General features: G+C 36.7%; 2 protein-coding genes across 3 annotated transcripts; one reads left to right on the top strand and one right to left on the bottom strand.

The window, feature by feature from the left end:
* Positions 1 to 726: 726 nt before the first annotated feature.
* LOC106157641 (putative methyltransferase-like protein 24) lies at positions 727 to 5,217 on the bottom strand. Its single transcript, XM_087010149.1, has 6 exons — positions 4,668 to 5,217; positions 3,929 to 4,068; positions 3,239 to 3,370; positions 2,140 to 2,220; positions 1,456 to 1,627; positions 727 to 1,150 (listed from the first exon to the last, which is right to left on the bottom strand). The coding sequence occupies exons 1-6, from the start codon at positions 4,851 to 4,853 to the stop codon at positions 806 to 808; spliced, it is 1,056 nt and encodes a 351-aa protein (XP_086866275.1). The 5' UTR covers positions 4,854 to 5,217; the 3' UTR covers positions 727 to 805.
* Positions 5,218 to 6,347: 1,130 nt separating this feature from the next.
* LOC106157640 (zinc metalloproteinase nas-14-like) lies at positions 6,348 to 12,538 on the top strand. Of its 2 annotated transcripts, XM_087009588.1 has the most exons (13): positions 6,348 to 6,600; positions 6,826 to 6,966; positions 7,627 to 7,661; positions 7,854 to 7,941; positions 8,082 to 8,159; positions 8,326 to 8,427; positions 8,877 to 9,038; positions 9,304 to 9,424; positions 9,710 to 9,885; positions 10,123 to 10,353; positions 10,552 to 10,690; positions 11,117 to 11,219; positions 11,819 to 12,538. In XM_087009588.1, the coding sequence occupies exons 3-13, from the start codon at positions 7,653 to 7,655 to the stop codon at positions 11,918 to 11,920; spliced, it is 1,311 nt and encodes a 436-aa protein (XP_086865714.1). In that variant the 5' UTR covers positions 6,348 to 6,600; positions 6,826 to 6,966; positions 7,627 to 7,652; the 3' UTR covers positions 11,921 to 12,538. The 2 variants fall into 2 exon arrangements, with proteins under 2 accessions (XP_086865714.1, XP_013388809.2); XM_013533355.2 differs by lacking the exon at positions 6,826 to 6,966 and having other exon boundaries at positions 6,349 to 6,600.
* The last annotated feature ends 1,461 nt before the right edge of the window (positions 12,539 to 13,999 follow it).

The raw sequence follows: 13,999 nt of genomic DNA, 5'->3' as shown, positions 1-13,999 counted from the left end.
GGGCCCGTTTCACGAAGCAGTAGTTAGTTAGAGATCGGTAGTTAGCCTCTCGCTAGTTATGAGTGCCGTTTCACGAAGCTATCGCTAGTTCTCTCGCTCTTTATTGTGTCGTTGTTACCTTGGATATTTAGCGACTGGTCAGACCAGTCGCTAACTCTAGACATAGTAGTTCTCTACTTCTATTGCTCTAGAGTTTCATCGTACGCATGCGTAATGAATGAAATAGAAAGGTTGCTTAGTTACCGTTGTCTGTCGTTTGTCTTTGTATCCAATATGGCGACGACCTTTCTATCCGTACCGCCAGACGGCAACGTAGACTACGACGTTTTCATGATAGGCAGAATCTATTAGAATATACACGCGATGATGCAATTTACGAGAGGTTGCACCTAGCTGTGACAAAAAGAGCGGCAAAAAGGTGGTGGAGATCCTTTACGACGACCTCAAAGCAGACGTTCTTATGCATTTCCAGCCGCCGGAAATTGGAGAGTTAGAGCTTTCGCGACACTTTGACGCAAGAGTTCCACTTCCGGTAAACTGTTTAGAGACTACGGTGAGTAACGAGAGAACTAACGACCGAACTTTACAATTGAACTTAGCGATGAGTTAACGACTGCTTCGTGAAACACCCCTAAAGTTTTCTCGTTAGCGAGATAGTTCAGTAGTTAGTTATTCTAATTGTTAGTTATTCTAACTAACTACTGCTTCATCAAACGGGCCCCAGAAGCGCAACGCTATCGGAGGGTAATCCCCTCAACTCGTATCACTCCAATGGTTCAGTCAGTTTCACACAAAAAAGACACGTTTACCACAACGTGTCCGAAGAATTGTCTCTTTTCATATCGCGCACTTGTTCCAAGAAATGCTTATTTATGAAATAAAGCCTAAAGCGTGAGTGCACATTTCTGCCCGTGTACGGCGACACTTTGCGCCTACCAAGGTCCTCTGACGAATATATTCTGAATCCTATACCTCTCAACGTCTTCAGTGCACTGACGCGTTCGTGAGTTAGAAAATTGGAGAACTTCCCGACAATATGGATCTCTATACACAATTGTTTTACATTCTGTAATGACATTTCTTGGAATGCTGTTAATAAAGCACTCCATTCCCCTTCCTGTATGTCGATCTTCATGTAGTCTATGATTGCCTACAAATAAAAGTCAAGAAAACGAATATGTTATAAATCCGTTTCTGTGCACAGGATAGTGTATAAAAGTTAAACAGCATAATACTTTACACATCATCTTATACATGTGTTCAAAACTAAATAATTCGAATTTTTCTTTGTGCCAGTCAACCCAAACGGTTGTATATGAGGCACTACAATGAGGTTACATTTTACAACTCCATGACTGGGCCATCCACCATTCCACTGCGTCATGTGCAAAACACGACAGAATTCAGTTAGATAAAACTAAAAAGCATTTTCCGCCCTAGTTATATTCTACATACATTGCTAGGTGCCGTCGACTGTAGTATTGTGCCCAGCGTCTTAAGATCCCACGTGTTGTCTGCCCACGCGGCGTCCTGGTCATTTCCGCTCGGTTTGTTCTCTGCCGATAAACCTGTCTTATACAAGATAACGTTTTCCTGTAGTTTAACGTACTGCTTCTTCATCTTTAACCTAGAAAAGCAATTACTAAATTTTATTTGCTGAACGTTTTCAAAAATAATTAATTTATGGCATTCAAATTATAGAATGTTATTCATAAAAATCTGTTCTTGGTAAATAATAATAATAATAATAATAATAATAATAATAATAATAATAATAATATGTATGTTGTACATACACGTGGAAAGTACCATCACTACAGATTGCTTAAAATCAACATTGAACATTTGTGTACCTGAATAAATTTTTCTTGGGGTCCTGAACCATTTTTCTTATTATTGGATCATTTCTTAGTCGAACTCCAAACTCCATAATACAAATAGACTATCTACCCACGTTTTGATTAACATGTTATATTCACTTGGCCTAAGCTGTGTGATTTATTACATCCCCTCCTTGCATTTTCGGTAAGAAAAATTATGACAAATAAATAGATAAATAATCAATAAAAATCAATATAAAAGCTCAACCGTGAAAGTCATGTGACCTATATGTATGATGCAAATGCGCAGACCATTTACCTTGGATCAAATGCCAACACTTTGCAATTAAATTTTTTCGTCATGTATTGTTCAAAACCAGTCTGGACAAACCCCGATTGTCTGAAAATGTCAAGTAAGTATATTGAAAACGACAAAACAAAATCTCGAAATAATATCTATATAATTCAACGAAATTAGTGACAGTCTGATATATTAGTACATGCACATATATGCATATCAATCGTACATTTCAAGGAAACTCTCATCTGCATATAGATTTACACACTTTTTTACCTTAAAACCTTGTTGAGTGCAATTCATTCGAGTAAAAGAAAAGATGGAACAATACAGATTAGAGTCAAACCGTTGTACAGGATATGTTGTCATTGAGTCAACCCTTTTAACTTGCACATGGTGATATTTTCCCGCGAAATGCTGAACTAAATTTCCTGTAACGTTTTCTCCCTCTGTAGCTTACTGTTTTTGAAATTCCGCCATCGCTATCTCGGTTTTTGAGCACCGACTTCAAGATTTAGAGCGACGTAAAACAGTGTAAAAATGCTTGATTAGGGGCGAGGTTCGTCGGGAGGTGGTAGATATGATTAAAAAACATAAATTCATGGCATTTTTCTGTTTAAAGGGATAATAACTCTTCGTATCAGATCTATATTTCACAATAAAAACATTGTGAATAACTCATAGAAATATAATATATTCTGTTTTACCACAAAAACGGCAGTTATAGCTATTATTCTGATATCTGAGCTTGTCTTTAGACCATGTGACCTCCATTGATGGCTATACTCTGTTAAAATCTCTTAAGATATTTTAACAAAAAAAAAAACCAAACTTTTTAGAAAAAAACCAGGGACTAACTTTGAATGTAAAAATGGATTCATTAACCATTGTTAAGCATGGGAAAATTGTTGTTTACTCCAGGAAAATTCATTTTTTGGCCAAAACGAAGAGTTATTATCCCTTTAAACTTGGACATTATAACGATAATAACGTTATTATGTCCGAGGTTTAAGCCTGTCATGTCGAGAAATGGGGATGGCGGCCGGCAGTAGGGGATTTACTTAATCACAAGCCGTAACGTATTTGGGGGGGGGGGGGCGTGTTGCAGCCACCTCTGTACCTGAACGTGTAGACCAGACATTGCCCCGGGACCAGGATGAAAGGCGGGTCGAGGCAAATGTCCCAACCCAGGCTACTGCGAGATACTGCACGAGTTTGGTTACGGCATTCATACTGCTGGTGTCGTATGTATCTAGAAAATATGTTTGAAAATGAACATAATCAGTCACTTGTAGTAATTCCTTGTGGAAACTAAGGTCATGTTGTGTCGATCAAACCCCTAGTCCAGACAAGGTGCATGTTTGTGTGCGTGTGTGCCTGAGTGTGACTATACGTTTGTGCCTACGCACACAAGATTTAGGACAAAGGGATACGAAGAGACTGATAAATAAAGACTGGTAAGGCGCGCGTGTGTATACGTGCGTGCTAAGACGCGTGTGTGACCGATGGGCCAAATTTCACTACACGCTAAGGAAGTCTCCCCCCTTTACTCTCTACCAGATGTCTTCTCTAGCAGTTACAAAATTAGATTTTCATACAATTTTGTAACAGCTAGAGTAGACATATGATCGAGAGTAATTTGAGTGAAGCAGAACTGTCTTTTCAGTACTCTGATTAACCGTATTTCTATCACTGTAGACTTATGTAAGACCAAGCATTTAATCCCTAGTAGACTTTACCAATGGTGAGATCTTACAGCTCATGCCCTTATATTTATTCCAATGGACGTTATTTTGAGTGAATAATTTACCTGTAGAAACTTTGTTCAATTTTGTCATACTCCTCTGCTGTCATGTTGATTTCGGAAATGAACACGTTGTCCTTGACGTGTCGAAGAGGTAGATAATCAAAGTCGTGTAACGCATCCTCGAAGACCATTGAACGCGCAAGCTGAAATAAAACAAATCAAGTTTCACCAAAACCAAAATGAACCTTAAAATCTGCGTCATAATCTTTCGGATTCTTCTTTGGAAGCTTTATCGCAACTTTTCGGCTCCGGCACAAATAGTAATCTAAGTCTTCATTTCAAGTCAATTAATATTAACAAAATAATCAATGGAGTTAAGCTGCTGATATAAATGCATTGAAATATTTATTTCGCGAACTCCAGACCTTGTCCTGTGCGGCAGCTATGAATAATAGAAGATACCCATATAATCATGCTTCAATATCTTAAGATATGTGGGTTACGTTTTCGTGCTAAAGTATCAGTGATAGGTTTCCAGCATAGAAGATATAATGCTTCTCTGAATAAATCATGCATAATCTAAGATTGTTTAGTAAATATCTTATTGAGGAATTCGTTACTAATAAAACCGAGATAGTGTTTATAAAATTATACGTCTGACATAATGGGATAAAACTATTTAATGCTAAAATGGATAAATAAAACTTTGCTATCTGCCATTGCCTCCGAACTTGAATTAAACTATGGTGTCAGTATCGTTTCGAGAGAGAGAAAGAGAAACAGAAGACTTGTAGGACTGTACCTGAGCATCTAATAGCCGTCGTCGCAGAGTTAGAACATTCATCCTTAAAGAGACGTATACAATTATAACCGAATAAGCAAACAATAGGAAGCAAATGCCGTAAACGAGAATCTTCTTGATCGAAGTTCGCTTTCTGTGAACTGGCGTTCCGGACTTCGTAAATGCGGAGGAATCTTTCGTCTCCATTGTGATAGTCACCCTACGTTGGTGTCTAAATCTTGACGGTCAATGAAACTGTGTACCCAACTGACCGGGAGACCCAGTAACTGTCACCTTTCTCTTTCCTGATCCTTAAGTCAGCATAGATCAATATGCTACCCTACAATTACTGCATCTTGTTCTGTGTATGTCAACCTGTTGCAGTATATGGAGTTTAAACGTATGTGGGCTTGGCAGTGTGTTTAATATTTCAAGAACGACGTTAAAGATAAATCAAAGATTTACATGTATTGCTAACTATATATCTAACGCAAATTCAATTTTGGAAACCATCATTTAAGTTTCGAAAGTCAGATTTCTCTTTGAAAAATGTCTGATATTTTACTGATTTCCCAGACAGAATGACAATTTTAATTTTTAAAAAATGTCTTTTAAACTGGATGAATTGGTAATATATTTCCTTTTCGAAAAACGTGCATATATTTTCATGGTAATATTGTCATTGTTTCTTTACAGCTGTCAGATGTGCAATTTTGTATTGAAAGTCAACATTTTCATATTCGAAAGTTAAAATAGAATAGAGTGGATTCAATGAACGCGGCGCTTAGATCTATACGATTCAACTGTATCAAGTCTAATTTAATGAATCCAAAACCTTTTTAGTTGTAACAAGAAAGGTGTAATTAATATTTTACTGTAAACCCCCCTTTCTCTCTCTCTTTTTAAGCTGCACGAGCTGCATACTGGTATACTTGCTTTGGACAATGGACTATATACAGTCCATTGCTTTAGACTTACAACAACAAACTGACCAATGAACAAACAAACTCTTAAAAACTGCCTTTTATTACTATGGGCCACTGTATTTTTAGAAAAGTAAAAGTGTGGACGGAGGCACATAGGATTCAACAAACAGAATTAATCTTATTTGTCAAATGCTCCCTCACTATTAATTTTTAAAAAATCATGTATAGCCTTTTCAACACTCAATATACATCGCTTTACATTTATAGAGCGATGTTTAGTGATGTTCAGTGAGGGTGTATCAAAACGTTCTCACTAATTTCATGCAACATCGATAAAAACACGCTCGGCTGTCACCTTGATTGGTTAGTAAACAAGTGTCGTAAAATGCCCATAAAATAAATAAACCTAAAAACCCCACAACAATGACCGTAGACTGCCATGCTACTTTACCACAGCGCACAAAAATACGATCAAAATCGGTTGAATAAATGTTGCAAAATGCCGTTATACCACCACTGGAGACGCACGGAGAGAGAGAGAGAGAGAGAGAGAGAGAGAGAGCAGAATGGAGGGGGTGCAGTTCAAGTGCGAATCAGCTCGTATAAGAAAGTTTAACAGAGCGCAATCCCGTATAATTATTGTTCAACTCTTGTTATTTGTGTCGTCTGCTCTAAACTTAAGTGTAGCTCTTCATAACCGTGGCCAATGAGGCTTTATAAGCTATATATAGATCTCTATATTTAGGCCAAGTAAGGGTAAATGCCGTTACCTGTCCCAGGTATTGTCAAGCAAACACTGTTTATTTGTCGAGGAGCTTTTTTTGTACTTTTCTGTTCGGCTTAAATGTGGGTCTTGGTAACGTCAACACGGCACCACAAAAGACAGGCAGAGGAGAGAAAGAGCTCGAGTGCCGTTCTTAGTTCTCCTTACGTGGACTCGAAAACACAAAAACCGAGTGACGTCCATCTTGTTGAAGAAAAAAAGGGAAGATTTTTAACTTAATCAACTGCTTTTCCCAATCACTGTCGTAAGTTGCGATTTTATCATTTGCGTTGATATTTTGTTAGATGGTTGTTCATTTAATTTAGAGACATTACTCTAAGTGCAAATTAATATCGATGGTGCATTGCACATAGACTCCATCCAGAGGTATATAGAAATTTTCAGTCGACAATAGTTCATGTCGACGTAATTGTGCAGCAACGTTTTAATTTAAAACAATATCTTAAAATAACATCAAATTTATTGAAAGTGGACTGGATGGACACAGCTTACTGTACAAGCTAAGTTTAAGGGAATTCAAGTCGAAAGTTGACCTTTTAAGATTCTACGAAGGACCGAAACTTAGTCAATTTGGACCTAATTAGGCAAATCACTAGTAGTCCTCTTAAAGGTGAGTAAAGATTTAATATTTAAGGGTGATAGTGGGGCTGATTGCGACTGGCTGATGGCAGATGTTTTATATTGATGGTTAAATTTAATGAACTACTACAGACTTTTCTTGGACTTTGAAGTGGAAAATTCGAAGTGTAAATCAGATTTGGACTGGCATTTTTGTGTGAAAATGGACCTTGGTCATTTTCATTTCATTAAAGTGTATATTATATCTGGGCCTTGGTACACACAGGCACACACCTATATACACACAAAAACGGAAAAAAGGAGGAAAGGCGAACAGGAAAATTAATTTGTCTTGGGAGGGGGGATAAAACGAACCCTGTACATATAGTGCAAACTTATTCATAATTGGTACAACGTGGGTTTATTTCATCGAAAAGGAAAGCAGTGAAAAATAAGCAGTAAAGTAATACTAGTGCACTCAATCATCGTATATGTATTCTTCATGAAACTAGAGTTAATTTCGATATTTGTTTAGTAGCTATATGTGTCCTTATAATGGCTGCTATGTTATCGGGAATGGGTGAGACAAGCACTAAATAAAGGCCCTATCTAATTCATATTCTGCAATGGGCCAAATTGTACAATAATTATACAAATTTGAAATCCTGGAGCTGTGGCATTTTCGATATCCTCGTTATACTACTACTTTCAGGCGCATCACAACCGTTAGTCATCAAAATGAAAGGGGTAAGTCAACTAATTATATCTTTACGTATTTGAAAGAATGAAAGACCTATGGAGATTGTAGGGTAATCTAGATAAATATCCTACCAATCATACAATAATGCTAGCCTTCACTCAAAAGTGTTTAAAATATGAAGGCTGTGTTGTTTTGGAGAGCCAGGAAAGAAATTATTATTATTGTTAATATTATTATAGGTTTTTCTTCACCTCTGTTTGGTTGTGTTTCTGTTCCATGGTGGTCATCCTACACCCATCTCGTCAAGGTCTGACAGATTAGACGAAGGTAGGTTGGGATTGAACTCCATGTAATATGTAAAAGAAAAACGTGTTTTTTCTTTTTGATAAACATTGCATTGAAATTAATTATTGTTTCATGGCGAAATTTTTGATAAGTAGTAATAACACAATTTTTTTAAATTTCAGATGAGCTGAAAAAGCTTTTAGCACTGAAAAAAGAATTAACAATTGATGCTGGAGGGGACCAGGAGAAAAGAGATGAAGGTAGGTAGCATGCCAATGTAATAATAACCATGTTGCAATTCTTTTCACAGCATTTCTGTGCCATGTGTTCCATTGTGGCGGCATCCATATAGTAGGAGCTACCTATCTGCACTTTTTTTTACAAAGTTTAAGATATTTGCACATACATGTGTGATTGTTCTTTCAGTTGCAAATGTCGTAGCACTGCTGGAGAATGAACTTGAAAGGAACCAAGAGCTAGAAAGACAAGCCGAGTATAAGCGCTATTTGGATTCCCTGAAAGAAGGAGGTAGGGTTGATTGTTTACACAGTAACATGAAAGCAATTTTTTAAGTTCAATGATTCAAACCCTATAATCTCTGACTATGTATTGCAGCGCTGTGTCTAGTTAACAATTCAAAGCGAAGGCAAATGCCACCACAAAAAGTTGCCGGGTTGATTTATGCGTGTCCGGCACGAAGAGTTTTCTTTTATTGTATTTTCCAAAAATGTTACAGAGCGATGGCGAGTGCCGGGAATGATAGATTTAAGGTTGGTTGGTAAATCGCGGAAAAGTACTGTTAACCCCGGGATAAATCAATTTTGGCGCGAAAATCCTCTTTTGTGTCCTTTTAATTGACATAACTTACAAAATCTCATCACATTTGTCTTAAGTACATGAATTTTACCGCTCGACAACGACCCAAATAGCGGCCAGACGTTTTCTTACGAGATGGAAAACGATTTGCTTTATTCCAGACCTCCACGAAGGCGACATATTAGTTGACAAGGAGCTGCTAGCAATGCTTAGAGATGACGTCAGTGATGCACCAGCGGAGAAGAGACAGATGACGTCACGGCCTAATAGGAAGTGGAGAAAGTCTGGTAATGATGTCATCATTCCCTATACCATGGCTGCCGGTAAGTTAATTCTGCCGGGTGAATGTGTCTTGAATAATTATAGGTAAATCCACTGTATAAAGTTAACATACGAATGTACATGTAAATACATAGCCAGTAGTGCCAAGTTAGTATTTAAGATAATCATACGCCCACTATACACCTTACAGAACGACAAGTGTGTGTTTTGTGGGTCTTCATTGTTCTTGGATCTACTTAATTTTGTAAGAACTACTCGGCTAACACCTCAAAATCGCCCGATCCATTCCTTTTGTTGCAATTGCAGGTGGTTCAGCTTCTTATGCGTTCCAATTAGCGATTAACAGTCTGAGGATGTTAACTTGCATCAAATTTCAAGCCAGGACAAATCAGATGGACTATATTAAAGTAACTGGAAGTGGTAGCAGGTAATCGTCATAGATGCTATTTACAGCCACATCAAAATCGCTCAACTTGAAAAACGGAGAATTTTGCATACTTTAAGAAAATTGGACGTGTTATCAATGTGTTGAGAGTGTACAGATGCATTATGTTCTGTTTTAATTAAAAAAGACAATATCCAGAAATTGCATTATAAGGATAATCTAATAACGACATAACGATTCAAGGAATAACATATACTAAACTGTAGGCTATATGTATACATATATGGCACCAGAATTTGAATCACGATACTTGTTTTTTGTTTTCAGTTGCTTTTCGTCCTATGGTCGCCAAGGTGGCATGCAGACACTGAATCTTGGGAACGGATGCTACAGCAAAGGCACTGTGCTGCACGAAATACTTCATGCGGTTGGATTTTTCCACGAACAAAGTCGACCTGACAGAGATAATTACGTCACCATCAATTATAGAGATATTAAGTCCGGTAAGTTAAAGAAGTAAGCATGCATTTTGTATTTCTTATGATATTATAAAAAAATTATATTTTAAAATCCGTATGGCTAGCTGGTTTGAATATACTTGAATATACTCTTGGTTGATAAAAATAAGTGGCGAAAATCTGACACGGAAGGTCATATAGTAAGCACAACTTTTGTACTTTGGGAGCACGGTTTCATAGAGAAAGGTTACCATCTTTCAGTGTTTTTTTTTCATATTTTAGGAATGTCGAGCCAATTTGCAAAGAAACGATCTTGGGAAGTAACAACCATGGGCCAACCGTACGACTTTCAGTCTCTGATGCACTACAGAAATACTGAATTCAGCGCAAACGGACAGAAAACGATACAGGCAAAAGCCAACCCATCCATGTCACTCGGGAATGACGACTTGTCTGCAACTGATGTCGACAAGATTAATTTGTTCTACGGATGTCCACAAGCTGCATGGAGAAGTAAGTTATGTAATATTTGAAAGTATTTTTGTATTCTTCTGTTAGGATACCTATGTTAATCTGTCAAACGTGAGTAAGCACGATAAATCCTCCATGCTACTCTTACAAAAAATACGTCATCTTCTTATCTTCCATTTTGTAAGTCCGATATTTCTTTTTATCATTTCGTTATGCACATTTTATGCAATTTCATTTCAGTGGACGACTTTGTGATTCAGGTAAAGACCAGTTCTTCTTGGTTTTCTGGCACCGATGCCAAGGTTTATATGGAATTGTTCTGGGCAAATGGCGTGAATTCTGGAGAATTCCCAGTCCAGGGAGAATTTGAGAGGAAGTCGTAAGTACATAATCGCACTCAGTTTCGTTTTGTTGAATGAAAATTGTAGTGGTAATCAAATTATTTTGACATATATTCTCAACAAGAGGGCCACAAAAAATCATTTACATCAATCACCGTGCATATCTGTATAAAGCTAATAATAATGATAAAAATCATAATAGCTTTCAGTATAATAATAATAATAATAATAATAATAATTATTATTATTATTATTATTATTATTATTATTATTATTAGCTTTATACAGATATTATTATTATTATTGTTGTTGTTGTTGTTGTTGTTGTTGTTGGGATGATCTTGTCTTCTCAAGCGTAATGATGTTCTGCTAATAAGTTGCCGACCAATGACTAATAATGTTTTTCAAATTCTTCAAAATTATTAATTACAATGTCATTAACTGCAATAATTATTTGCACCCAGCGTGGATACCATGGAGCTGTATTTGCCGAACGTGAGCAATCTGAGTAAGATAAATATTCGTCAAGATGGCACTGGTTTTGGCTCCGATTGGAAACTAGACAGGGTAAGGGCAAACAATTCTTAAAGTTGAAGTGGGCAAAATATTTGTATCAAACAAAGCAAGTGTTGTAACAGAATACAACATTTGGCCTCAGTATACGTTTAAAACTAAAAAACTGCAAAAGTTGTGAAAAAAAGGTCCAAGTCAGACAACTCGATGACTAGTATGACCTGAGGCATCGAACGAAAGTCAAATGATGATCCAGAAAAAACTTTTTCATACAGTCTTATGAGAGTGTGAAAAAGATTAAGTTGACTTTGACCATTATTAACTTATTTTATTAGAAGTATATGCACGAATATTTTTTAATAATTCCTAAGACCGCATTAGAAAATGAATGTATTGCACACTTGAAAGGGACAACTCATCTTTGTATGAGATCAATATTTCACAATAAATACATTGTAAGCAACTAATAAAAATAATAAAATATTTTTATCACCAAAACGGCTGTTGTCGCAATTATTCTGGTATCTGTGCTTGCCATCGGACCCCCGTTACCTCCATAGATGGCTACCCTCTGTAATAATCCCTTAAGAGACGCGCAAAATGATATTTTTAATATGTCAATTTATGAAATTCTCTTTATGTTTTGTTTTCAGGTGACAATAGAAGATAAAACCCGCAGTACAAGATACGAGTGTTATTGCAACTGCTGGTTAAAGAACACTCTTGCCAAGACCGTCTCCTGTAGACGACTTTAATCGGCATGGAGGCCACCCCAATAGAACACCAATATTGTCCACCCCGGCCAATTTTCACTGTGATCGCTATACCTTTTGGAGAGTAGGCCTACCTGTATCCGCGATAAAGTGGGCCAAGTCATCTTTACCGCCCCAAATGAAGAGATATTATCTCCTCGGTGGCCTTTCATTCATAAGTTAAATTGACAACGATTTTTAAAAATCAATCACTACATGCTCTGCAATTAAATTGATCGATTGATTTTACATGCAAGCGTTTACCTGTACTGATGCTGTAAAATTCATTTTCCGTCCCACATACAGGCCTACAATGTAGGCCTACTTTAGAAATCTCAAAGGCACAATATACATGTTTTAACTCAAATTACTTAAATTAGTTTTGTTCAAAAAGTAATATGACCCTTAATTGTATCATTTTTTTTACATTGAATGTGGATAAGATATTAAACGCGCCAATGGACGCTAAGCAAGTAATAAGATCGCCAGGGACGAAGTGGGATGCCTGCATAGGCAATTGACCTCACTAAAATTATGTTTCATTTGTGGAATAAACAACCTTGAAGTTTACTATTTTATGTATTTTCAATTTGTTCAATAAAGTCTCATTTAACTTTTTCATTCGTTTTGAAAGCCATGGTTGCAGACAATGTGATAGTTGAGACCGTGTTCATGCCACTTTCCGGTGCAACTATCACAATGATTCACAAAGGCAAAATGCATTTAAATGCATTTGAAAAATGTCTACATTATCACTGTTATGTTTTTGTATTTATTTTTCATCCATATTCAAATATCAAATTATGTACACATTTTTTCAATTGTCCAACCCTTGCCCTGACCAGTGACCTTTCAACCATGGCTTGTCCTTAGAATGATGGAAATTATTATAATTATTATTATTAATGTCATTATTTCGTTTGCATTACTCACATCATCGTGAAATACACGTTTCATGTATTTTACGATGATATTTAAAAGTGTTTATGTACTAATTGTTATTTTATTAATATTCAATATATGTACAAGAATCACCACGATTACAATCATCTTGAAGCTATAAAATACACCCTAAGGTGCGTGATGTGAGCCTTTATTCGCGAAGAACAACAATAAATGAAACATAGATTTGCTAAGTCTATCTTCAAATAGGCAAAGATGGATGGTGTCAATTTTTATTTCGTCAGCAGCCATTGTTTGAATAATATAATAGAGCAAATAAAGAGCATGGGTGACTTTATCTTTTACTGTAGCTATAATCTTTTGTTATTCATTTATTTAGCGCTATGTACCTACTAGTACCGGTATCTTTCACTTGGTAATCATAATTATTGTCACTAGTAGTAGTAGAATTTATTTTGTGGTTTACAAAGTTTTTTCAACCTCCCTGTCTGAGTCTAGTCTACTTTGTTGAAATCGAGACTTCCAAGATAATGGCAGTTATCGGGCACGTGCCCTCTGTGTACGAGCGCCTGTTTGCTGTTTACTAACCGGTCTATTAACCTGACATTTATGTGAAAGAGGTAAACATTTACATTCTTTACTGCTTAGGACGCTTGTGGCGAGGCGTGTACCCGTGCAAAGTCCATTTTATGAATGTGACCCCACAACCAAGGTGTAAATACGAGATACAACTAATACAAGGCTGTAATCGCGTTGTCACACGTGACGTACCAAATTCATTTTGTTTACTTTTTAAGGAGATGGATTGATTAATTAATAGTATGTCTTTTTGTTTTCACCTGCCTTCAATATGAATATAAACGACTATTACCACATATAACTCATAACGTTATCTTTGACATTTTACACAGTCTAAGCAATGTTGCATTGGATTTGGTGGAGAAAGATGACAGGATTCATCTGTAGTTCATCTAGAGTTATATGTATGAATAGTGCGACGCGCGCCTCCGCCTACTGAGTCGATGCAGAGGTAAAAAGTGAAATTCAGCTGAATTATAAAGTATATGTCGTTTGATGCATCTTGCAATTTATCAGACAAATATGAGCAATATCACACACTCGCACACACCTGTACACTGTGGTACGCAGAGCGATGAAAACGGGAACAGGGAGACTTTA

The sequence above is a fragment of the Lingula anatina genome, chromosome 3, assembly GCF_051362555.1.
Source record: "Lingula anatina isolate TDL-2025a chromosome 3, LinAna3.0, whole genome shotgun sequence".
Classification (NCBI taxonomy): domain Eukaryota; kingdom Metazoa; phylum Brachiopoda; class Lingulata; order Lingulida; family Lingulidae; genus Lingula; species Lingula anatina.
The sequence above is the reverse complement of the archived record's forward strand: the minus strand, read 5'-3'. Positions and strand labels throughout refer to the sequence as shown.

Bases quoted from the DNA above. Each gene is read 5' to 3' on its own strand.
- LOC106157641 (XM_087010149.1), bottom strand. From the start codon at position 4,853: ATGGAGACGAAAGATTCCTCCGCATTTACGAAGTCCGGAACGCCAGTT. The intron at 2,221-3,238 runs GTACAGAGGTGG...TGACATTTTCAG, and splicing joins TGTCTGGTCTACACGTTCAG to ACAATCGGGGTTTGTCCAGA. The intron at 1,628-2,139 runs GTAAATGGTCTG...TTGCTTTTCTAG, and splicing joins GTGTTGGCATTTGATCCAAG to GTTAAAGATGAAGAAGCAGT.
- LOC106157640 (XM_087009588.1), top strand. The intron at 8,428-8,876 runs GTAGGGTTGATT...GCTTTATTCCAG, and splicing joins GGATTCCCTGAAAGAAGGAG to ACCTCCACGAAGGCGACATA. The intron at 9,886-10,122 runs GTAAGTTAAAGA...TTCATATTTTAG, and splicing joins TTATAGAGATATTAAGTCCG to GAATGTCGAGCCAATTTGCA.